This window comes from Patella vulgata, chromosome 8 (assembly GCF_932274485.2).
Source record: "Patella vulgata chromosome 8, xgPatVulg1.2, whole genome shotgun sequence".
NCBI lineage: Eukaryota > Metazoa > Mollusca > Gastropoda > Patellidae > Patella > Patella vulgata.
Window position 1 is genome coordinate 15,391,089 of NC_065886.2, and position 25,507 is coordinate 15,416,595.

At 35.3% G+C, this 25,507-nt stretch overlaps 1 protein-coding gene across 1 annotated transcript in view; it reads left to right on the plus strand.

Annotated features, from left to right (window-relative positions):
- The window catches only part of LOC126830136 (glycine receptor subunit alpha-2), an 81,990-nt gene extending 62,588 nt beyond the window's left edge, over positions 1-19,402 (plus strand). Inside the window, exons 4-10 of the mRNA XM_050560398.2 lie at positions 1,541-1,608; positions 4,576-4,802; positions 6,417-6,499; positions 10,385-10,531; positions 11,475-11,869; positions 16,399-16,565; positions 18,601-19,402. Of these exons, the coding sequence (XP_050416355.1) occupies positions 1,541-1,608; positions 4,576-4,802; positions 6,417-6,499; positions 10,385-10,531; positions 11,475-11,869; positions 16,399-16,563 (1,085 nt within the window). The 3' untranslated portion in view covers positions 16,564-16,565; positions 18,601-19,402. The remainder of the gene's footprint in view (positions 1-1,540; positions 1,609-4,575; positions 4,803-6,416; positions 6,500-10,384; positions 10,532-11,474; positions 11,870-16,398; positions 16,566-18,600) is intronic.
- Positions 19,403-25,507: the final 6,105 nt, after the last annotated feature.

Below are 25,507 nucleotides of genomic sequence, written 5' to 3' on the forward strand. Positions count from 1 at the left end.
AATATTATTGCTGCACAATTGTCATAAAGTACTCTATCCAATACATAAACTGCATTATAATGACATTAATCTGGCTAATGTGTATTCTGAATTTTCTATAAATGATTAGAAATTGGGAGAGAAAAAAACTCTTAATAACGAAAACGAATTAAATTTTAATACAGTGGTTAATTAGATTGACAGATATCATAAAAAAATTCGAAGAAGTGTTCTGGGGGGGGGGGGGGGTAAAAATGGTGAGAGATCTTCCGCGTATAGTTGACTATCAAAAACGACTAAAGACCCTAAAAACATTTCATTCTTAAAAAAAACTCTTAGACTAAACTTTTTAAATCGGTTTACTATTAATGACATTAAATATTTTGTTTTGTGTTTTTTGATCATTTCGGACCCTTCTTCTGTTCGTTCCTTCATGATTATTTCATCTTTTAAAGATTGTTTATGTAGATAGCCCCCTGAGCAACTCGTTTGTTGAAAATTCATCGCTTTATAAATACATCATCATCATCATCATCACCATCAACATCATCGTCACCATCAAGGGTGTTTGGGTGACCGAATGATTAGCAAGGTCTGTCATTGAGTCATTCTATATTTTAGATATTAGTATATCAACTTCTACTATGGACAGATAGCCGCGGTGGCTCAGAGAGTAAAATGTTGACAAACTAACCAGGGGGTCCCGTGTTCGATCCGGGTGTTAGCCGAGAAAGTTTATCGGATTTTCCGGCATGGCTCCCTTTGTCAGTGGTGCAGGACGGAGGACGAGGGAAGGGACAAACGTATAGTCGTTCGGAATGGACACAAAACCGAGCCCCCGTGTACACATTGGCGTGCACAGTTGGAATTCGAAATAAGAGTAGGCCATAGTACACCGTATGGCGTATGCCGATCTTCATTGGCCTAGTCGGTCCATAACAGTAGGACGTTAAACCCGATTACAGTCTGTATTTCAGATATGAGTCGCCCTTTGTTCAGTTATACCAGCTGATCGTATTATCAATTTACCATCAATATATTTCTCTATCGATGTAATTCTGAAAATGTCAGATATACCAAAGGGATCTTGAAATTGACTTTTTTTGCAGATTTATCAAACTACATACCACTACCGCTGGGTTATTTAACATTTAATTAAGAAAACAAAATCAAAATATCTATATTCTCATATGTTAACATCAATATCTTCTCAAATGTTTACATTAAGATATTCGCAAATGTTTACATTAAGATATTCGCAATTGGTAACATTAAGATATTCTCAGTTGGTAACATTAAGATATTCTCAGTTGGTAACATTAAGATATTCTCAGTTGGTAACATTGGGATATTCTCAGGTGGCAGTTGGTAACATTAAGATATTCTTAAATGTTTTTTCAAATGTTACAATTAAGATATTCCCAAATGGTAAAATTAAGATATTCCCAAATGGTATAATTAAGATATTCCCAAATGATATCATTAAGATATTCTCAAATGGTAATATTCTATATTTTCGATATTTCAACTAATAGTGTCATCGATATATTCTATCTTTCAGATATACCAACAAATGTTACCATTAAAATATTTCTGCTAAGTTTTGATTCCGTCAGTGAGACAACAATGGTAAGTGGAAACTGTGAAAGCTTCGAACAAAACAGAAACATTACTCATCAGATTCCATTACTGTCAACCCGGCCTCGTGGGTGCCACATGGTTTTTGTAGCCATTTATTAAATGAGTCGTGCACTGGTTTCTCATGAATCTCTTACACACAATAATGGAATACATAAAATAGATCTAATATTGTTGCTATCAGCGAGCTTCCCTAGACGCGGAATTTCAAAAAAAACTTTAATTTATTTAAAATGATATAAAATTGGCATATCCAACGATAAAACCAGTATTAAGATATTAACAGTGTTTACGCAGGGGATGGGGAAGGGGTATTGTGGACACTGAAAGAAATGAAATGATATCGATTTAATGTCCTGTTTTTTCTGTACCGACTGGGCTAATGAAGACGTGCAATGTGCTATGAGCTACTTTTATAACGAATTCCAACTGTCAAAGGCTCTTTGTCAATGTGTACACCGAACCTCGTTTTACGTCCCATCTGAACGACTATACGTTGTCCCTTGTCAAGCCATACGTCCTGCGCCACTGACAAAGCGGAACCAAGCCGGGAAATCCCGATTAACTTTTTCGGTCAACTCAAGGATCGAACACGGGACCTTAATGTTAGCAAGCCAAAAACTGACTGACTGAGCCATCCCCCCCCCCCCCCCCAACCCCAACACACACCACACACCCTCGAAATAACACAGATCAAACACAACTCCACACTTTATTTTGTCCTAAATCAAAGAAGAGGGTTAGGTGGATGGATGGTTGCATCAAGTGACGTGGTTTCAATTCCTCGCTTGTGCGTGACAACGAGTGGAATCACCTGTCCATCCTCGAGAGGTTTCTACGGTTCCTCCAGTTTTCCCCTAATGCTAAGACCACTACGTAAAAGCGAATAAGTGAAGAAACATTGAACCATATATCTTAGTCCCAAGTTTGTTATGAGCGGACGTTGAACCCATTTATCTCTTACTCTCTCTCATAAAATCGCTCGTTTCAACCGTGTACCGAAATATTTCTTTGTATAAATTACAATAGGCTTTCCTCGTAAACAAGAAGAAAACGACTGTCCTTTTTGTGCTTGACTTCTGGGTCTGTACATGGCTAAGATGTAAAAGCAGAATTGATATACATTGGTCAGCGTACTTTAGTAAGCTTGAGCGTGCATGGTTTCTATTGAACTTCCGGTTGGCTTCACTGCTAAAGAGTTCCTAGCATAAGCAGATTAATGACATAAAGATTCGATTGTCCTGAAATGGCTGACATGTTTTGACTCCATTTACAAATAAAAGATGGCTATATTATATTGCTTAATTTTGTCTGAATAAGTCAAATAGAACATTCTTGCATCTTTCTCGGTTGAAGCTATGTTCTCAACACTCCCGATCTGGCAGATGAGAGAGAGAGAGAGAGAGAGAGAGCGAGAGAAAGAGAGAGGGGGGGTAGCGTCCACTTTTTTTTACTTTTGGCATTCAACCAATTAACCCCCAATTGTCGAATAGAAGCGATCCAATACTTTTCAAAACGTATGTGTATTGTTTAAAGGAGCTAAATCTGTATTCTTTGGCTGCTAGAAATGGACACAAATGGGACTTATTGCATATAATAATGTAATATGAATGTATATAAACTGATTTACATTCAATCGTTTCTGTTTTTACTGTAATTACTGTAATCAGTTATGTTCGGCGAAATACGAGAAGAGTCCAATTTGAATGACAGTCTTCGGCGTTTGGTTATTCTAGTCTACACCGGTCGTATTACTTGCTTCATTACAAATGGCGCTCGAGAGCAATCTGGCAGGCGGTTCGTGTGCCAATTTTGAATTTTCCTTTGTGTCTTAAATATTGTATATCAAAAGTCCAATAAGTCAATTTAAATTGACCAATAATTCGTGTTTGCAATGTCTAAGACTGTTGATGATATTGAGTTAAACACTCTCCTCCTTTAACTGCGTATTTGTTACACCATTTGTGTCGTGTTACTGTTTGGACGTTGCATAAATGCCTATTATATGTAATTCCACTCACTAAACCTGTAAGCATCGATCAATTTTAACCATAAAACTTAATGGGGGAATTGAGTATTTAAATTCTTGTCACAATCCCGATGTTCCTATCGATAATTGTTTCATGAATTCAGAGTGAATTCTGTCATGTGTAAATGAAACTGGCAATTTTCAAAGTGCATTACGATCGTTACCTTTTACCAATGATCTGGTAAACTCTGGGTTTGAAATTGTCCCGAATCGATTCATTAATGAATCTTTCCATGAATAGAATAAATGAATATTATTATTGGGTCTTTTTTGTAAATTAATATTCTGCAATATAGGCACCACTGTGGGAATTCCCACAACCATAATCTCTGGAACCTTAATGATCTGAAAATCACGAATCTGATTTGAGTATCGGGGTAGCACATCTAAAGCTTTAACTTTCTCAGTCCAGATCAGGTCATATCAGTGATATGGGTTATCGTGGCAATATTATCCTGGTAGACCCTATCTAATTATTTTGCCAGATTGTATGGAAATATTGCATGACCGTCGGAATATTCTACCAAGGTGGACCGAACAGAAGCCAAGATCCCTTGGCAGTTGGAATTCGATATAAGAGTAGGCCTGCTAGGCCACAGGGCCGCTGCCCGGGGGTTAACATTTCCCTCATAACCCACACTCCATTAGCCCAGTCGGAGCAGAACAATAGGACGTTAAACCCCATTTCTTTCAGTGTTTTTGTATTTTATTTTTGTCTGATTCACTAAGACTTTTTTCTAAACGGGGAAAACCAGGTGTAACGATTGACGATTGCATGACAAATCTGTTCACATCAACCATATCTAGATGATTTAAATTGGAGAATACCGTGGACCGGGCTGTAATGTTTTGTATTTGTCTGTTTCGCTGATGGAAGCCCAAGTATTAAAGATCGACCATTGCTTGAAAAATCTGTTCATTTGTTTAAGGATTATTCGGTTGAAATATATCTAACTATGATCTGGGTAGATGAAAGATTACAGTTTTTAAATTATTCCGACTTTAAATGGCTGGAAGTCGGAACCAAACTTATGGATGCCGTCTGGGTTCCTGACGTTTACTTCCGGAACGAGAAAACAGCTGCCTTTCATGACGTAACAGTTCCGAATAGATATCTTCACCTCTACCCCAATGGTACGGTAGTTTATAGCATGAGGTAAGATTTATAAAGACAATGGGTATTTTAATTATTACATAGACGAACTACAATAATTCTAGCCATTGACACGAAAGCTAAATTCATATCATGTCTCGGTGTGTAAAACAATTCCCTGAAAGTGCCATATGGAAGAAAGACAATAAAGATATTATAATGATATAAAATGTGAGTAATATATCGCCTGGAGACCGAGGGTATTTAGTTTATCAGACCAAATATTCAATTTTCTTTTATCAATTTATCATTTTTTGTCTTCTGAAAAAAATTTTAAAAATAAATTTGTCTTTTGAAAAGAAAATTTTCAATTATTTTTTACACTAGCTATGCTATTATCTTAAGAAATTTCTTCTTTTTTTTAACTAACTCAGTTCGTATATTGTTTTTGTATTTCAATTTTATTTGTCGTCTTGCTTTCCAAGTAAACGTGCGGGTTAATTATAGATTGTAATTATTAAGCAATCAAGCATATTTGTATTCAAAGCAAACAATATTGAAATCGATTATCACTGATTTGATTTACAAAAGTTTCATGAACCTTTTTCTTGTACTCGGGCGTGCTTAATTACGCAATAACTGCAGCATTTGGATCCAGATATTTTTTTACCTTTGAGAAATATTTGAACGATCTTGTTTTACTGCGTCTATGGCGTGTTTAAGTAGTTGTGGAACCTCACGGTTATCGAGTTAATTTTTTATGGCAAAATATTGACAATCGATCGATCCAAAAAGAACCCAGATGTAACAAAAAACATTACAATTAAATCTTTAAAATATAAACAAATAACGGAATCTTAATATATTTTTAAAAGTAAAATTTATTTAAAATCTTCTTGTAAATGTTTTGTATATACTGGTAAGTCTCTCCGGGGTTAACATTATATTATTATTATTATTTTTTTATTTTTTTGATGAATCTTTAGATGAAAATTTAGAAACATTTGATATGTAGATTACAATCCTCTCTTCCCAGCCTACAAGCGGCCTTAGACATTCTCTCGTTGCACAAAAACAATTGCCCGAAGAAAATGGGAAAATTAATCAGATTCTTTGAAAATGGATATTATCAAAATGTCTCGAATAGCTAATATACTTTGTGTGTGATACTAATATTGCACAAATCCCTAGAGGATCTAAATTGAAATGTATAAAAGTATATATGTATTTACATACATGTACATATATGTAAACCGTTTAGAAGCTGCTTATTTTGCCATATAAGACCTGTCTTATATTTTGCATGTCATGATAAGTTGAAATAATACATAGACGTTTTTTGCATTCACATCTCTGATATTTTATTTGAATGTTTGATGATATGCAAATGCATGATAATTTAAAGGTCATTTTGACTAATTACAATAATAAATCGGGGGTTAAAATGATAGGTTCTTGAAAGACGTTTGTTGGATGAATTTCAAGCTTTGCTTCCTATTGATATGTATATTAAACAAACTCTTTTCTGTTAAAAATCCTCCCAGTCTAAGACATCTTTTTCTGAAAACAAAACTATTGGCATAACGTTTATTGGTCTGATTATTTCGTGGGGTAGTGAGAAGGTGTATTTTAGGGGTCGTTTTACTTTGTATTAATAATATCATCTTTATATTTCAGATTGTCTTTAACATTAATATGTCGAATGGATTTATTAAAATACCCACTAGATACACAAATATGTCCAATGGTTATACAAAGTTGTAAGTTAATTTTAATATTAAATATAATTCTCGCTTTACAACGTAGGGGAATAACTATTACAGTGGGGTAGAATACCCGACATCTCCACCAATTATAAAAGTCGCCCTCTGCCTTACTTTCTGTCCATATCAACAATGGTTCGAATGTAATGCTTGGATAATTAAGTATTAACTCATATAGTTTCAATTGTTTGTTTAGTTGGTAAACGCTTAGAGGTTTAAATCCAAATTTAATTCATTATACAAAATTCGAGTCTTTCAAAATAATCCAACCGTTGTTGTTTCTGGGGTTAAGCTTAAATCTTTTAATCTATTTATACAAAATTCGAGTCTCTCAAAATTATCAAACCCTTTTGTTTCTGAGGTTAAACTGAAATCTTTTAATCTATTTTTGTCTTAATAATTATCTGGCTATTAATCCTTTAAAACAATGCTTTTCTAATTAAGACACATTATGGGAGATTCGATAACGAGTTGGCAGTTCTCACTATATTAGTTAAAAACTAGATGATGTAAAGGAAATTTGCTGAACATTTCATTCCAATTTATCCTCTATGAAGCGAGGATTAAGCGATTGAAATTTCCGCCTAGCCTCGATCATCATTACTAAAGTCAGTAATGTAAACAGCAATCTCGATTATCCATTTAATCGTTAAATCGTAAAGGAAAGTTATGCAGTAAATCGGCTCATAATCCACTAAAGATCGCAGGCTAGCGATACCATCTAGAATTGATTATGGCCTGGATAGGTTAATTAATGTATAATGAATAATTTAGATAACATTTGAGGCCTAAAGAGAGACCTGCAATAGGCAGATTTAGCTCTTGCATAATGTATGTTTAAACTCTATTCGTGGGCTGGTAGGTATTCTACTGTACTGCACTATGTCTGTGGCATATGGTCGCGTGATCGTGTCAATAAACAAATGTATGTATTGACAGAATATAACTGGTGCTGTTTTATGTATTCAAAAGCTTCAGCTAGGATGCAAATTGTTTGATCGAACCTCCATATTGGTACACAAATGGTTTGATCCGAATCTTCATATTGAGACATAAACGGTTAAGTTGGACTTTCTATATTGGGACTGGGACACAAATCATTTAAACGGACTACCATATTGGGGAATAAATTTTTTGATAGAAACTCCATATTGAGACAAAAATTGTTTTACCCGACCTCCATATTGGGACACAGATTGTTTTATGTGATCGGACCTCAATATCGGGATATAGTTTCCTGTAGTCTAGTCGATAGACGACTGTTTTACCAATAATAATAATAATAATAATATTAATAGATCTATACACAGGTGTCACTTATTGTCACAAGCATTTACCAAATAAAAGAAATTAATGGTGCACTATTGAACATAGGCACGTTGATACTGTGTAAACCTCTAATGTTTAAATACACCTGGAATATATGAAACGTATTTATTTTCAAGCGATCAATAAACACCAAACTTTAATGTATTACTATTAGGAAATGAAATTGAACCACATATTTCAATTAGAAAGTCGATATTCGTGACTTAATAATTCTTAACAAATAAAGCAGTCGTGCATGGATTGGTTAGTAGATTAAGTTACTTATGTCTAGAAGAGAAAAATAAATAACATAAATGATAGGTTTTGCCTTGCCTTTTTTGTACTTGGGCGTGCTTAATTACGCAATAACTGCAGCATTTGGATCCAGATATTTTTTTACCTTTGAGAAATATTTGAACGATCTTGTTTTACTGCGTCTATGGCGTGTTTAAGTAGTTGTGGAACCACACGGTTATCGAGTTAATTTTTTATGGCAAAATATTGAACATAGGCACGTTGATACTGTGTAAACCTCTAATGTTTAAATACACCTGGAATATATGAAACGTATTTATTTTCAAGCGATCAATAAACACCAAACTTTAATGTATTACTATTAGGAAATGAAATTGAACCACATATTTCATTTCCGTTAAATGAACAGCCATGTTTGAAGCTTTCACGATTGGGAGATTCTAATTGTAGCCTGGTTGTAGAGGTTCGGGTATTTCCAGACTCTTAAAATTATTTATAGATGATTATTTTGGGGAATACTAACCCTAACCATATCCCTTTAAAGAGGGGTATAAGATAAATTGGATCCAAGTTCAGTCTTCTAAATAGGGTTAGGTTTAAGAATTAGGGGGAGAGGTTAAGTCTCCACATAAGCACTGATACTCATTTATATAAAGCGACTATTTTGAACTCCGGAAATTCCCGAAACTCCCCAGCTGGCCCACAATTAGCATCTCCCTTGACTATTTTAACACCTCTTCGATTTTATTCGGTTTGATAGGAATTTAGACGAAAGCTCTCAGACTCGAACCTAATCGATCTACTGGTTTGATAGAAATTTCGATGATAGCCCCAACCTAACAGATTTTCAAATGCAAGCCTAGGGATATTTTTGTTTCATTATTCTATAATAATAGTTTAAAAAAATAGCTTGCTATATTTTAATATTTTAGTCTGAAAAGAGATCAAGAGATTACATAATCTATGACATATATCATGTCGATTTACGGTTTTTTTTTTAATATGCCACTATTAATATTAAAACAAAGCCGAGAGTCATATATATATAAAACATTCTAATTAGTGATCTGCTTCTCGCTATAAAATATTGAGAAAGGAAACAGTATTACTCGGCCCCAATCGGTGTAAAACAGTTGGACGTTATACCCCAATTCATTTCGGTATTACTCGGATATCGAAACACTATATAGCCTTTACACTACATCAGTGGAAGATATGTTTATTAACCATTACTTGAAATGACAAAGAGTCCTCGTAATATTTAAGGTTATATAAAGAACTACTTCCGTTTCTATGATGTTTCTCTACATTTGTATGGCTGCACACTACTAAAAAAAATATTGTAGGTCTTTATCATGGCGTCAAATGTTATATAAATCTTTATTTAAACATGTATTCACATGTCAAGTCTATTATCAACTCTCAAGAGCATTGGGTAGCCGAGATTCAAATGGATTTCAACACCCACAAGATTTAGAAATTTAACGACAAAATGGATAATCGAAACTTAGTCTCGGTCGTCAATAATAAACGACCTATGCTACATCTTCAAATGTCATAACTTCTCGCAGAAAAAAAGTAATTTGAGTCAATATATTATTTTTTCATTATCTATTCGAACAAGAACGCCTCTTTATCTAACATAATGCATCTTTAAGTTGCAATGGGCAAACATGTATCTCGAATCATTCGCGTCAAATTATATGTCCACAGCTAAGAATGTCTGCCATTGGTGACAGATTAAAACAGAAACGAAGACAACAAGTATCTCCGAAACGGCAGAATTGTTCTACAACTTTCTTTGGGCGATTATTGGACGAAATAGGAAATAATACTACCTTGAACTCTTCTTTCTAACTATTCTCCCCGTGGCATTCTCATTCTTTCGTTGACTTTGCCTCCAGACGTGATGTATTCATTACACTATAATCGTGTAATATAAGATCATGTCTGCACTATACGTTGTAGATGAGGTTTTCGGAGGCGCATATCAGAGAAGAGTTGGGGCCATTTGCCCATACTCCCACCCCCGTTTTGGGTCGTCAGTTAAATAAGTTTATAAACCAGGCGAGCCAAATAACCAAAGCAATGCTACTTTTGCTGGGATGGGATGGGGGGATTACAGCCCATAAAATACCCATTTTAATATAATTAAGAATCGTTTTGGGTCATGTGCCCTCCTCCAACCCCAACCCCTTGGACAACCATGTAAGGTGTGCTCCACTAAAGGTTTTGTAAACTAATATACGTATTATAATAACATTGCTTAAAAAAATAGCCCAGAACAAAATAGTGGAACAAACCTTTGTTGTTTTCCAGATGTTTATACAACGGAAAATGTTTTATTTTGGTGGGATACCCATCAGCCATTAATATTTGATGGAGATCTGGACCTAAATCAAGGTCTACCACAGTTTGCTATTACTGATTCTATAACAGTTGGGTGTACAGCATCACTAGGGGGCAGTAAGTAAACAACATTATATTTAATACGAGCATAGCACCGTTAGATCTAATTGATAAGGCCAACTTCAAGTTCGGTCACAGGTCGCGAGATGTAAACAGGGCTAGCGCTAATCTCTACCCTAACCCTAAACCAGGACCTAGCCCTAACGCTTACCCTAACCTACAATCTCGCCAACAATCACGTGCCCTAACCTTATTGACATCTCAGCGACCTTGACGAAAGTTGAGTTGGCCCTAAGAAATAGATGTAGCCGCGTAGAACGAGTATAGATTCCTTGGGAGTTGGAATTCGATATAAGAGTAGGCCGTAACGCCACTGTCCAGGAAAATTTCCCTCGTTGCACACTGTACGGCGTATGCCCGTCTTCATTAGCCAAGTAGGAGCCGAACAGGACAGTATTTCTTCAATGCACTAGTATCAGTTCATTAACCATTGCTACTCTAACTCTAGTATAGTAGAGTTATCTTCTCCTAGGCCCAGGTCTTGTCTGTCGACTAATGACGACTATGGGTTTAGACTATAATCCAGGATAAACCGCACGAAGTTGGGCAGGCGATTCCACTTCTTGTCGCGTACATGCTTGGTCTCGAACACTTAGGGATCCAATCCGTAATTCATTGTTCTGTGTCAGACGTATAAAGTAGGCTACGCTGCAATTTGTAAGCGATGTTTTGGACCTGGACTGAAGGATGCTGTTGACAAGAAGATGGCGGTCACTGTTCCTATCAGGAGATTCAGACCATCAATGTCCATTATCACGAGTCATTTTGTCTCCTACTAAGAGTTTATAGTCTTGATAGCTGGTCGGTAGTAAATATTTGCTTCGACCCTTCCACTGTCGCGATTAACCAGACTATTTCTACTGTTAGCGTTGCCGCCAGTTAGTATAAAATATTTAAGTTGCGTACATTCCTCTAATGAACTTTTTTCTTTGTTTTTCAGCAAATTTTGCATGCATAAAGGCCTCTTTTACATTACGACGTGACGTCAGATACTATGTCATACAAGTGTACATTCCCAGTATTCTAATAGTAGGATTATCATGGGTGTCATTTTGGTTGGATCTGAACGCTATACCGGCACGTGTTTCGCTGGGAGTTTTAACAGTACTTACTTTGAATACCCATGGCTCTAACGTGCAAGCAGCGCTACCCAAAGTCTCGTATATTAAAGCAATAGACGTGTGGACAGTGGCCTGCTTAATATTTGTATTTTCCGCTCTGTTAGAGTTTGCTTATGTGAATGTTTTGTCTCGGAGAGGTGATAAGCTGAATTATATCGGATCTGGATGTGGAACAACTCCCTGTTTTTGTGATATTGATATAGATCCTGATAAGGTTAGTAAGACATTTTATATATCCGAGGAATTTTATCGACAAAGTAATGAGAGAAGGCGAGGGCGGGAGGGGAGGGTGTGGTGGTAACAGAAATCTGGAAATGCAATAGAAAACCCATACAGGTCACAATTCTGTGGAATACAATTACTGCCAATCTGATTAACACTCAGATCCCATTTCGTTTCGTTTTTTATAGTTTTACATGTCTTTATATAACCCGAGTTCTGGATGTTGTGAGGGATTAGCCAATGAAACGGTTTGTTACGGCGAGTTGTTGGCGTGAAGTGTACGGAAGAACTCGCTGCAAAACAACTCTTCCAGATCCTTGTAAAACAAGTAAAAACGAAATTTTGAACTATAAAAAACGAAACGAAATAGAATCTGTGTTTTAATCAGATAGCATGTAGATGTAACCTTATTTAACTAAAACTATTAGAACAATGACTAAATAAACCATTGAAGGCCGAGTAATTAAATTAGTGAGTAGGAATAAACGTTGATCTCTGTTCTTCGTTGGTTTGTGTCTTCGTATCTGAATGGCTTCATGTAGTCGGCGTGTCCTCTTGTTGCTGATATTTAACATTTGACATGTAACAAACCCCACAGGAACATTCGATTTGATAAACACGTCACTTTGGTTGTAGTGGTTGTGTTGAATTTAGTTCACCATTTGCTCTTAATATGTCTTTGGTGTCCGTCTTCCTTAGTCCAGTTCGGAGCAGAACAGTAGGACGTTAAACCCCATTTCATGTCTTTGGTGCTGTTAATTTTTGTTAAGGTTACATCTATATCTGGTTGCTGCTTTAGTAGCCTTTTTATTTGGGGTAGTCGGGGTTTTCTAGTCGACGGGGTTTTATTGATGGTGTTATTAGCAAAATTCTCCGGATAGCTGTTGAAGTTTGTAAAGACATCTTTCAGATGAACAATTTCCTTAGGCAGGTTCTCAGGGTCACATATCAATTTCGCACGGTTAACCAGAGTTGCAAGTGTTGCTGATTTAACCCTATTTTTGTAATTGGTGATTCCACATACTTGTGACCTGTACATTCCAGTTTAATTACTCAGTGTCATTGAAAGAATTCAATAAAAAGCCGTGGAGAAAAAGAGAGAGAAAAAAATCTCCGAAATTTGTCGTTTTTGATCCAGGAATCGATTCACAAGCACCACGTACTTTTGATATGACGCCATTTTTGAATCACCGCTTACTAATTATTATCTTATAGGGTATGTTTTTCTTTGTTCAGTACAAATGGGGCCCGAAACCATATAATGCACGACTCGTGTATCGATTATAAAAATTTCCATTGTGTTTTAAATATTGAATAAGGGAATGCCATATTTTCACGGAAATATAACAACATCACTATGATTGATCACTATTCAATTCTAATTGTTTAGCTCCTATAAATAGCATTGAGGGGTCAATAACTTACGTAATTTTAACATTGCACAAAAAACTTAAGCTTTTGTTTAAAAAAAATATTTAATTGATTACGGCTACATGGAAATTATAAACGATTTGTTAAGACTATAATGCATTTTGCCTACATCTCTGCCATACCGTGTTTCTTTCCGCAATATTTTACTCTTCAAATACCGGAAGTAACTATCTGGAATGATGCTTCGTAAACAGTAATTTATTAATTAATCTTGAACACTTTTAATTTTTACTATGTAGAACATTATATTAAACAATAAACTATGGACCTATTAGATACATTTCCCTATCGGTACATTAATTATATATATTATACGCTTATATGTATTATGGCCATCTAAGGGGAATAATTCGAATAGTATTTAAGCTGTAATAATTCTTTGTACCGTCGCTGAGAAACTTGGGTATTATAAAGAGTGAAGCCATTGTAATACGAGGTGAACTAACCGACTTTAATATATTATACTGTTCATTTCACCCGTGGGACAGGGTTCGGATGGCCGAATGGTTAGCGTGGGCGCTTTGTATCATAAGTTCTGTCATTGAGTCAACTGGCGGGTTTTCTCCGGGTCCTCCGGTTTCCTCCTACTGCTAAAGACCCCTACGCCCAAGCAAATTAATTTTTAAAAAATTGAACAATTTTTTTTTAGTCCCCAAATGACCTAGTTTGTATCGAGTGGACGTTAAACCCCATTTCTCTTTCTCTCTCCCTCTCGTTTGTGGGACAATCGTGACGTTCGACACACATATAGTTTAATCTTGAATGATGTTAGTGACCCCATTGACCCGTATGGATTCTACATGAGTGGTGTTCGTTGGACACTTCACCATATTATGTTTGCCGCAGTATAGCCGTGGTTGGTGCTGACGTACCACTGAACACCATATTTCATTTGATTATTTACTTTGAACTAAATGAAGAAAAGACCGGGTCAGTATTGAACACGACCCAAAGTACGCCCATCTGATATGGATACCAACCGATAAGATCCGAAAAGAAACTTGTAGGGTATCCTCCGAATTAACACCAACATTGAATTTCGGATCTGAGTTGGAAATCGGTTCAGTATCAAACACTGGACATTTTGGTCGATATCTAAACCGTTCAACTACCACAGCCACTGAACTGTTTAGGGACATTTATAAATAGCAAATGCTACGGACTCTTTATGGATACTATCATAATTCGCCATTTTGTTTTACGTACATTCTATCATTAGCAGAAGTGACCAAGCCTCGCGAGACTAGTAATATATATAAGTGTAAAGACCAGTCCGATAATATCGTTCCCAAAGTAACAATGAATAGTGTTGCAAACAGTTTCCAGGGAGAAGAAATTTGAATAAACAATGAGGTAATGAGCCTGTTTCGGGTTGTAATCAACGCCATTTTGAATTATTCTAAATGCATCCGTCTGTATGTTAAATTATCATGAAAGTGGGTTATCAGCTTTATTTAAATATGCCTTGGGACTTTGTGGTTTATATCAATGCAAATCTATAACAAAACACAGCTATTTCATAAATACTAGATGATATCAAAATATTTCTAGGTACACTTTTATTGCTTATTGATGCATAATATGCTTTGTATCACTGGGAAATCTAAACAAATTCCCTGTAAATTGCGGCATTTGCACAAATAGATGAGATAGAGCGTAGAAACTATATATAGGCTAATATTAAAGCTAGGACGAACCCAAGTGGTTTAGTGCTGCTTGACATGCGGTACTACCAACTGGTATGTCAGATATCTTTGACATCTTTCTCGTTACTTTGTCTTTCATTTTGGGGGGAGTGGGGTGCGTCATTGGTTTTTGTTGATCCTCTTTTTAGATGTGTTTTTATATTGTATTCACCCCTGCCTGTCAGTCCGTGTTCTTGATCACCTAAAAAAAACTTGTGGCCACTCTATTGGCTAATGCTATCATCCGATTGACTTAACATTTAGTGACCGTGATTATGTTCTTGAAAATGAAAAGCGTACGTTTCGTTACCTGGCAACCTATGGTTTTCTCGTAGGTAACACAGGTCACCACCACCTACGTACATACTAGCACTGCCATCTAAACTGAATCCAAAGTAATATTCCCCACTCGCCAGGCTATAGTGTTTAAGTTTCTCAGCTTCAGTTATGCTAGATCTTACACGCTCTATGTGGGCGTTTTGGGCAGGGTAACCCTACCTTTCTTTACTGGGTATGCCCGTTTAACCATAATTCAAGATTTATTCAATCAAACCCAATTTTCTCTTTGATATGGCGATGGTGGGTGTCGTACACAGTGCAGAGTAGGCTTAGTATTTCTAGAACTTTGCTGTTGTTGCTGGCTATGGTGGCTGATTGGTATCATGTGATGTCGTAATGTTGATTTTCATAAGGCGACAATCCAACACCACGAAATTTTAACCCGACAACCAGACATCACGACAAGCCGACATCACGACAAGCCGACATCACGAAATTTAATCCGTCTATACGACATTTTTACACGACATTATGACATTTTTCATGTCGTGTTGTCGAGTTAAAATGTCGTGATGTCGGCTTGTCGGCCATGCTCCTCCCAATACTATGATTATGGACATTGATCCTGGTGTTGGTTAAGAAAGTTCCAAGGGATTTCTCCCTGTCGGTATTGCAAGGCAGAGGGTCTAGCAAAGATACACAGTCTAGTTGTGTAGGACAAAAACGCAAGCTTTTTTGTACACATTGAGGAGTACATAAAAGAACGCTTCGTAGTTGGAATTCGATAAAGAAATGCCACTGTCCAGATAAAATTTCCCACATAGAAGACTGCATAGAACTCATCCTCTCATTGGCCCAGTGCTTCACACCAATTTTTGGGAGCCATAGTGATACAGCCATGCGAAGACTGGCGCGAGAAGTTTGGCAGGGTCCAGTTGGCCTGGATAACTAAGTAAAGAAAATGGGTCGCTGAGCTGGGTAAAAGCTACTGTCTAGATTCTCTAATAAGCAATATATTCATATATTTAATGAATAATTTGCGGGCTCAGGCCGCTATTGAATATGCTGCTTGAAATTAATTTTATCACTTGTTGCTATTTATTACGGTGTATTATAATTATTACAGGATACTTCAAATGATAATTCTACACCTGAGAAAAGAAGACAAAATTACCAGAAATGGCGACATGCCGCAAGACGAGTTGATAAAATGTCTCGTATAGCGTTTCCTGTTGGCTTTATAACTTTTAATCTTGTTTATTGGATTACTTATGTCTTTGTTGATATCTAATGGTAAGTATGTAATTTACAACAATGAAACTTGAATCCTCTCTTACTACTGATGTTACAAAGAGATGCTCTACTTTCGCTTCCACCTGAAATGATATTGCAGACATTGGGTCCTTGGCTCAAAAATTCTTTGATCATTTGCTATTTGCATGAAATACGATGGTCGAGGTTTTATGGCCACAGTACCTCACCTAAATAGGGAGAGGTGGGGAGAGGAGTGAAGGTCGTGGTATTGTTTCTATTATTGTATGGTAGACCCAAAAGTACCGAGTTTGTGTCAGTTGTACGTGACCCCCCCCCCCCCCGCCTCTCTCTCTCTCTCTCTCCCTCTCTGTATCTCTCTCTCTCTCATCTCCCTCTCATCTCTCATCATCTGAATGACTAGACATATTTTCTTGGTTAACAACGCAGACATCGTCCATATAAGAGCTTATAATTCATATAGAAATATCACCCTGGGAGGCTTATTACTTTATCAGTAATTCGTATATCTCATTAGGGTTTCACACCGCGTAGCTTGTGTGAAACACTATTGTTTTTGTTAAGATTATTATTCTTATTATTATTCTTATTATTATTCCAAATTATTTTTGATTAGATCTCAGCAACTCCTTGTCGGATCGTTACGATTTCTTCGGTTTTACTGGAAAAGTGGGTGTGACTTAGAGGATAAAGCTATTTTGATCGTTCTGCGACAATGCGAAATGTCCGAAATCACCGAAGCTATCGTTTTTAGAAATATCGCAGTAATTTTAACAATAATCATTGGATTTTAACTTTCGATACATTTTGGCATAGCCGGACACAGGGCACATAGCTATGCTACTTTTGATTTTTGATTTTCGGCTATTTCGATTAAAAGGTGAAAAAAGGTGTAAAATTAAGCTATTTACAACCCATCCAGCGTTTTCATATTTTAAAATATTACTTCGTAACTTTCATAAACTCGTTGCAATAATCTATATGGAGAGAATGTATGTGAAAATTAATTTGTAATATGCGCAGTTGCCGAGAAATGGTCAATTTTGCATGAGTCGTTCTTTACGCTATTGTGCCTGTAAAAGAGTCAATTATTATTGGATTTTCATAAAAGTGACACCATTTGATGCATAATGTCAATTGTGACTAGTTCAACTCAATTTTACATTTTCAATGTCACCGGAAATGACGAAATTTGGGCAAAAACTGTATTTATAGCCTTCGAAACAAATAATTTATTCAAATGCGTCGTATTTAGTGTTTGTTTAAGATTTTGATATTTGATTCTAATCAACTAAAAGAATGAACCCATACGATCATATAGATATTACAAAATGGTTTCTAACTTGTTCAGTTGCGGAGAAATAGGCAATTTAATTTTCAACAGGTCACTTTTCAAGGTTTTTTGTCCACAAAAGTGTCAATTATTATTCGATTTTCATAAAATTTTCACTGTGTGATACCTAATGCCATTTACGATTTCATACAAGTAGTTTAAGATTTTCATTATCACCGTAAGTAACGTCATTTTGGCAAAAACTGTATTTTTAGCCTTCAAAACAGATATTTTATTCAAATGAGTCTTATTTGTATTGTTTTTAAAATTATGATATTTGATTCCAATCAGCAAATAGATTGAACCCATCCGATCATACAGATACCAGAAAATGGTTTCTAACTTGTACGGTTGCAGAGAAATAGGCGATTTTCTACAAGTCACTTTTAAAGGTTTTTGGCCTATAAAAGTGGCAATTGTTATTCGATTTACATAAAATTTTCACCATGTGATGCCTTATGTCATTTCTGATTTCATAAAACTAATTGAACATTTTCATTATCACCGGAAGTACAGTACACTTACATGTAACAAATGTATAAAATGAATTGATATTGCTGGATTTTGTTGATTCGGCGTCCATTTTATTTGATGTGTGCAATGCTTATGTGGAAACCTGTTTAATGGTTTCATTGGTACCGGAAGTAACATGTTTAGGGTAAAGTGGCACCGGTGAAACCCGTCATTACTGCATCGCAGTTCTAGTTTTTCTTTTTTTTACAGGAAACGATCATAAGCTGAATCCTAGCAACGAAATGTGTGATAAAAACTGACAATTTCAGGGAGAGATTAGCAGATACCGATGTCCGATAATAATGAGTAATGGCGAATAAATGTGAAATATACAAAGACTAATAATAATGAATATAAAGGTCTTGTAGTAAAAAGATAAATATACAATATACAAAATGACGTAATTAAAAATGGTGGATAACGAAATTGTGTACTAAACTGTGAATATACAATGGTGTAATATTGATATAAAGATTGCATACCAAACGGTGTATATGATTGAATATACCATGTGAATATACACGTACTATGGTGTAATCAAATGTGAACATGGACATTGAAGTAATACAATATGAATATTCGTGTATACACATGTGTGATAAGCGGTTGATTAATATACACGATATCAATGAAATGTGGATATACAATGACGTAATAAAATGTGAATATACAATGACTGAATAAAAAGTGTATGATGACGTCGCAAAAGACCCATTAATTATCTAGTGCAGAGGAGTATTTAGCAATCGAGAATATTAATTGACGATTTTGGTCAAGTATTAAATTATCTTAATGTAAAATCAGGTAAAAATCACCGTAGTAAACACGTATTCTGAGAGTATTGCTGAAACAATACATATTATGCCCTGCAGGTCCCAAAAAAAATTTTCATTGAATTTGTACCCTGTTATATGAAACAGTGTGCAAAATTTTTATAAAAAAACAAACAAATTTTAGGTTAAAGGAGCTAAATCTCTATTTTTTGGCACCTAGAAATGGGTACAAATGAGTCGCAATGCATATGATAATGTAAAGTGAATGTATATAAACTGATTTACATTCAATCGTTTCTGTTTTAATGTAATTTATAATCAGTTACGCGAAGAGTCCAAATTGAATGGCAGTTTTTGGCGCCTGGTTATTCCAGTATACACCGGTAGTATTCTCCCGTGGGATATGTTTAGCCTCGTTCTAAGAGTCGCTTCATTACAAATGGCGCTGGGAAGCATTCTGTCACACGATTCGTGTGCCAATTTTAAATTTCCATATTGACTTAAATATGGAATATCAGAAGCCCATCTTTTAATGGTAAAATAATAACATCAATTTTGATTTAAATTGACCAATAAGTCGTGTTTGCAATGTCGAATACTGTAGATGATATTGAGTTAGAGACTTGGCTATTTTATATGATACGTTTATATTTTAGAATTTAATAATAACACATAATGCACCTGTCTATTGAAAAATATAAATTATTTTGAAAGTTTAGCTATGCCATTCACTCTAGAGTTCTATCTTTGAACGTAAAAAGAAACTGTGTAAATAAATTTATTTAGACTCAGCTCTACAATGACATGTGAAGATAATAAATTATGCGACTCAACTCTATATTGACACGTGAAGATAACAGATTATGTGACTCAACTATAGATTGATATGTGAAGATAACAGATTATGTGACCTAACGCTAGATTGACATGTGAAGATAATAGATTATGTGACTCGTCTCTAGATTGACACGTGAAGATAATAGATTAGGCGACTCAACTCTAGATTGACACTTGAAGATAACAGATTATGCACTCAACTCTGTGACATGTGAAGATAAAAGAGATTATGTGACTCATCTCTAGATTGACATGTGAAGATAATAGATTATGTGACCCATCTCTAGATTGACATGTGAAGATAATAGATTATGCGACTCAACTCTAGATTGATATGTAAAGATAACAATGATATTGAAGATAATAGATAACTTCGATTTTTCAGAAACTCAAAGATCAACCGCCGTGTATATGAACTCTAGCTAGCTTGATATGCGAATCAGGTGTAGATTGATATGTGAATCAACTGTTGGTCAACTCTAGATTGATATGTGAATCAACCCTAGATTGATACGTGAATCAACCCTAGATTGATACGCGAATCAACCCTAGATTGATACGTGAATTAACTCTAGATCAGTATGTGAATCAACTCTAGGTCGATATGTGAATCAAATGTCGATCAACTATAGAGTGATATGTGAATCAACAAAAATTTGATATGTGAATCAACTCTACATTGAATCAACTGTACAATGTTATGTGAATCAACTTTAGATTGCAATATGAATCAACTCTAGATTGATATGTGAATCAACTCTAGATTGATAGTAGATTGATATTTTGATCAACTCCACATAGACAGGTGAACCAGCCCTGGATTGATATGTAAATTAAGTTTAAATAAAATATGGACGAACTCTAGATTGACATGAGTATGAGAATTAACTCTAGTATGAGGATGGCTACATGAGCCCTTGGAACTCGCTATGTGACTATCATTCACCAGTAAATGAAGTCCAGATCGATGTTAGAGAAAATATTTCCCCGGGGACAATTGGATGTAAGAACTCGGCTATGGTTTTAATCACCATAACCAAGCATAGATCTGCATGGCGCATTTTATTAATTTAATCAACGAATACAATAACAAAGCTGAGATAAAGTTTTGTTGAAGATCCCCTTTCGTCAGCCCATCCCTGTATGATAGTTTATAGAAATAGTGACGTATTATGTAGCTATGTTCCGTTATCTATGACAATGCTGGTAGAAATGTTAGAATTAACAATAAATATAAATATATATTGTGTGTCATTTCAAAATGGCTTGGACATAAAAATTTGTAATTACTTAAATAGGACAGCTTATGGTTGCGGTAGCGTGCAGGGGTTTGGTGATGCTGTGGGTCAACTCCTTGATCATATACCCACAACAGTCAAGTACAGTATCTAGTATCTGGAAGACATATTAAAGGAGCTAATTCGCCAATATTTGGCACTTAATATTGACACAAATGGGTCACAACCCATATAATAATGTAATATGAATGTATAAAAAACTGATTTAAATTCAATCGTTTCTGGTTTTACCCTATAATTTCAAATCAGTTATGTTCGGCGAAATACGCTATAGGTCTCAATCGAATGGCAATCTCTAACGTTTGGTTATTCCAGTCTACACCGATAGGATTTATAGCGCATGCTCTCTAGATAAGAATATGGCGTGACCGTTTGACATGACTTGTGTCTAGCCTCGTTCCTCGAGTTCCTTGTTACAAATGACGCTGAAACGCATTATGGTACACGATTCGTGTACTAATGGCAAAATGTTTATTTTGTCTTAAATATTGGATAAGCCCATTTTTTCCAGTAAGATCACAACATTAATGTTGATATAAATTGATAAAAAATTCGAATACTTTGTATGATATTGAGGGCTTAGCTACTTTAAGTATGTCAAAAGTGATGAAATATTTTTTTTATCCAGATTATCCAAATTAAGTAGGACAGCTTGTACATCAAAGTTTAACGCGATAATTTCCAGTTTTCGAAATCTTAATTGAATACCACAGTCGCACCCTCTCTGCACGTCACTGTATAGTTGTCTAGAATCTCAACCAACTGCGTTTTGGAGACATAGATTTGTGACCTGTATAAACATTAATTAACTTTAACTTAAACGTTGCGTAGACAAACGTGTTTAATACAAATTCTTTATATTTTATCTTTGCTTATTGTACTTGCACAGCTTATTTCCACTTACAGAAATAGTATTTGTTAATACCGTATATGGTAGGGTTATGCTCAGAGGCGTTAATGTCTAGTTTATATCGATTCAAGTAGCTATAGCGACAGGTCTTACGCAAGGAAGTAGTTGCTTTGTGAAATGGTCGCCATGATTGTATTCAATTCTGATAACTCTTAATTTTTTAAAGGGGCAGTATTAGATTTCAAAGGGGTAGTCTTAGATTTCCGTATCCGTTGATAATAGAACATCACACAAAGTTAACTAATTTTAAACACTAAGGGGTAGTCTTAGATTTCAAAAGGTATCCGTTGATAAAATAACATCACATGAATCTCTAAAAGATATTAGTCCAAAAATGATTCAATGCGTGGAACTGAAATGTCATCGATCTATACTATTCGCTAGGTAATAAGCCCGGCGTCAGCTTGTTCGCGAAAATTTATTTGTAGGCCTGTTTTAGAACCGATTGAATCCAAGCCTGGGTATTATCTAGCGTTGGTATTTTGATTTTGTGCCCTTAATGAAACGTTAAATAATCTATCAGAGTACATATTAGTGTGCAGTAAGCGATCAGAAATTTTATATTTTAGCGAAATATGCAAATGGCACATCGTTACTTTAAAGAAATTCGTTATTTTAAAGCACGGGATACATTTTAAATATTGTTAATTAAAGTAACGTTTGTCGAAGAATGGTTGTGGTAATTGTCAAGAGAAATAAGAAATCAATAACATCTGCTGTAAGTTACAAGTTTGATTTGGCAATTACAAAGAAACCATGACAGCAGCCATCCAAATGTGGTCTTACTTATTAATCTTGATAAAATCTTGACAACCATTTCTATTGGGAAATAAATTACCGATTTAAGCATATACAATATGTAATTTTACATTTTAATGCAGTGTTATTCCCTTTTGATAGTATTGACATTTTTTGAAAATCTTCTAGAAACCTGGAGAATTACTTAGTTTAATTGCAAAATAGCACGTGATTAGTGTCATTTAATTATTCGAGATTTGATCTCATGCACGAATATTATGTTCTGATATAACAGTGTTAATGCTTTGATCTCATCCACTAACATTTCATCCACGAACAATGTTAGTGGGTTTTTTATCATCCACGAACATTGTTTGTGTTTTATTTAATCCAACAACAACAACAGTGTTAATATTGTATCTTACCCACAAACATTGTTAGTGTTTTGATCTCATGCATGAACAAACATTGTTAGTTTTTTATTTCATCCACCAACATCAGTGTTAATATTGTATCTCACCCACGAACAATGTTAGTGTGTTGATTTCACCCACAAACATCGTTAGAGTTTTGATCTCACCAACGAACATTGTTAGTATTTATTTAATCCACCAACATCAGTGTTAATATTGTATCTCACCCACGAACATTGTTTTGATCTCATGCACGAACATTGTTAGTGTTTTATATCAACCACGAACATTGTTAGTGTGTTGATCTCACCCACAAACATTGTTAATGTTTATTTAATCCACCAACATCAGTGTTAATATTGTATCTCACCCACGAACATTGTTAGTGTGTTGATTTCACCCACAAACATCGTTAGAGTTTTGATCTCACCAACGAACATTGTTAGTGTTTATTTAATCCACCAACATCAGTGTTAATATTGTATCTCACCCATGAACATTGTTAGTGTGTTGATTTCACCCACAAACATCGTTAGAGTTTTGATATCATTCACGAACATTGTAGTTTTTTTTTGTGATCTCATGTTCTCATGTACGACAATTGTTAGTGTTCTGAGCTCTTGCACGCACATTGTTAGTGTTTTCATCTCATGCACGAATACTGTTAGTATTTTAATTTCATAACTCGAACATCGTTACTATTTGTGGTTGGGATCATTTGGTATATTATCACAAGTAAAACAAAATCGCTAGTTATTGAACTTTAAACATTACAATAAATACTTTTAAATAATATATAATTCTATTATTCACCCGGTTTGTTACATACACATACACATTATTGGTGTGTTAATGTCATACGCGCACAATGTTGGTGTTTTAATAGCATACCCGCACGTTGTGTATTTGACCAGAAAGACAAATATTGTGAGCGTTTTATTCTACTACACATATAAGTGTGTATATTTAAAATTCATACGCAAATAGTTGTTTGTATTTTGCTCTTATGAAAGTAAATTTTTTACTGTTTATTTTCTTTTTTATAATGTTATCGACGTAAGCCTACACCCTTTATCAATCAAGTACTTATCGGTTCAAAATGCATTATGCGTTCTCGTTTATACTGTTGTATTGTCTACTATAGATGTTCAGCAACATCAGGATACGATACCGCATGGTCCCTTTTTATGTTTTTTAAAATATTCTATTAAGATTATATTCACGTACGTTCTTGGTATATTGTCGATATGGTTATTCTGATATTATATGTACATTGTTAATACACATTATTGTATATAAACTGTGGAATAACATTAATAAATAGATTATAAATTATGTATTTTATCATAACATACCACATTTCACAACTTGCAATTTCATGCTGTTATTACATCATGTTTATATTTATTATTTATATTTAAACCCATTGTTATTCTTTATGCACATAAAGGAATAAAACCTTCTTTTTCTTATTTACAATTTGTTTGTGGTTTTTATTTATTTGTATATAATATGTGCAGGAGAACCACACCACACACAATCACAATCCATAAGAGAAACCCGCGGACACTGCGAGCAATCAGGGGTATGCAAGCAATACGCAACAAACAAATCAAGTGAGTGAATGCCCCAGTCGAAAGCGTCCACTGTGCTGAAGAGCCCCGGGTGTGTAGTGATACAGATTTCGCTCAAAAATTAAATAAAACAACAATAAAACTGAAATGAAATGGGTTTTAACGTCCTACTGTTCTGCTCCTATACTGAGCTAATGAAGACGGATATACGCCATACCGTGTGCTATGAGGGAAATTTGGCCCGGGTCTTTTATGTGCGCGCCAATGTGTACGCGGGACCTCGGTTTTTCGTCCCATCCACATAACTAGACAGCTGTCTTTGCCAGGCCCTCTGTCTTGCACCACTGACAAGGGGATACCATGTTTTAAAATACCACGACCTTCAGGCTAGCGAGTCAGCGCCTTACCAACTAAACCATCTTGGCTCCAATCCCCGAAAAACGGATACTATTATTTACCGAAACCTTGAATCATTCTAGTGTGAATCATGATTGGCTATATGCTACAAGAACTCCCATTGTCGGCACATGAAGAAAACTGTTAATGATTATTCATTTTCTGGAAATGTGGTTAA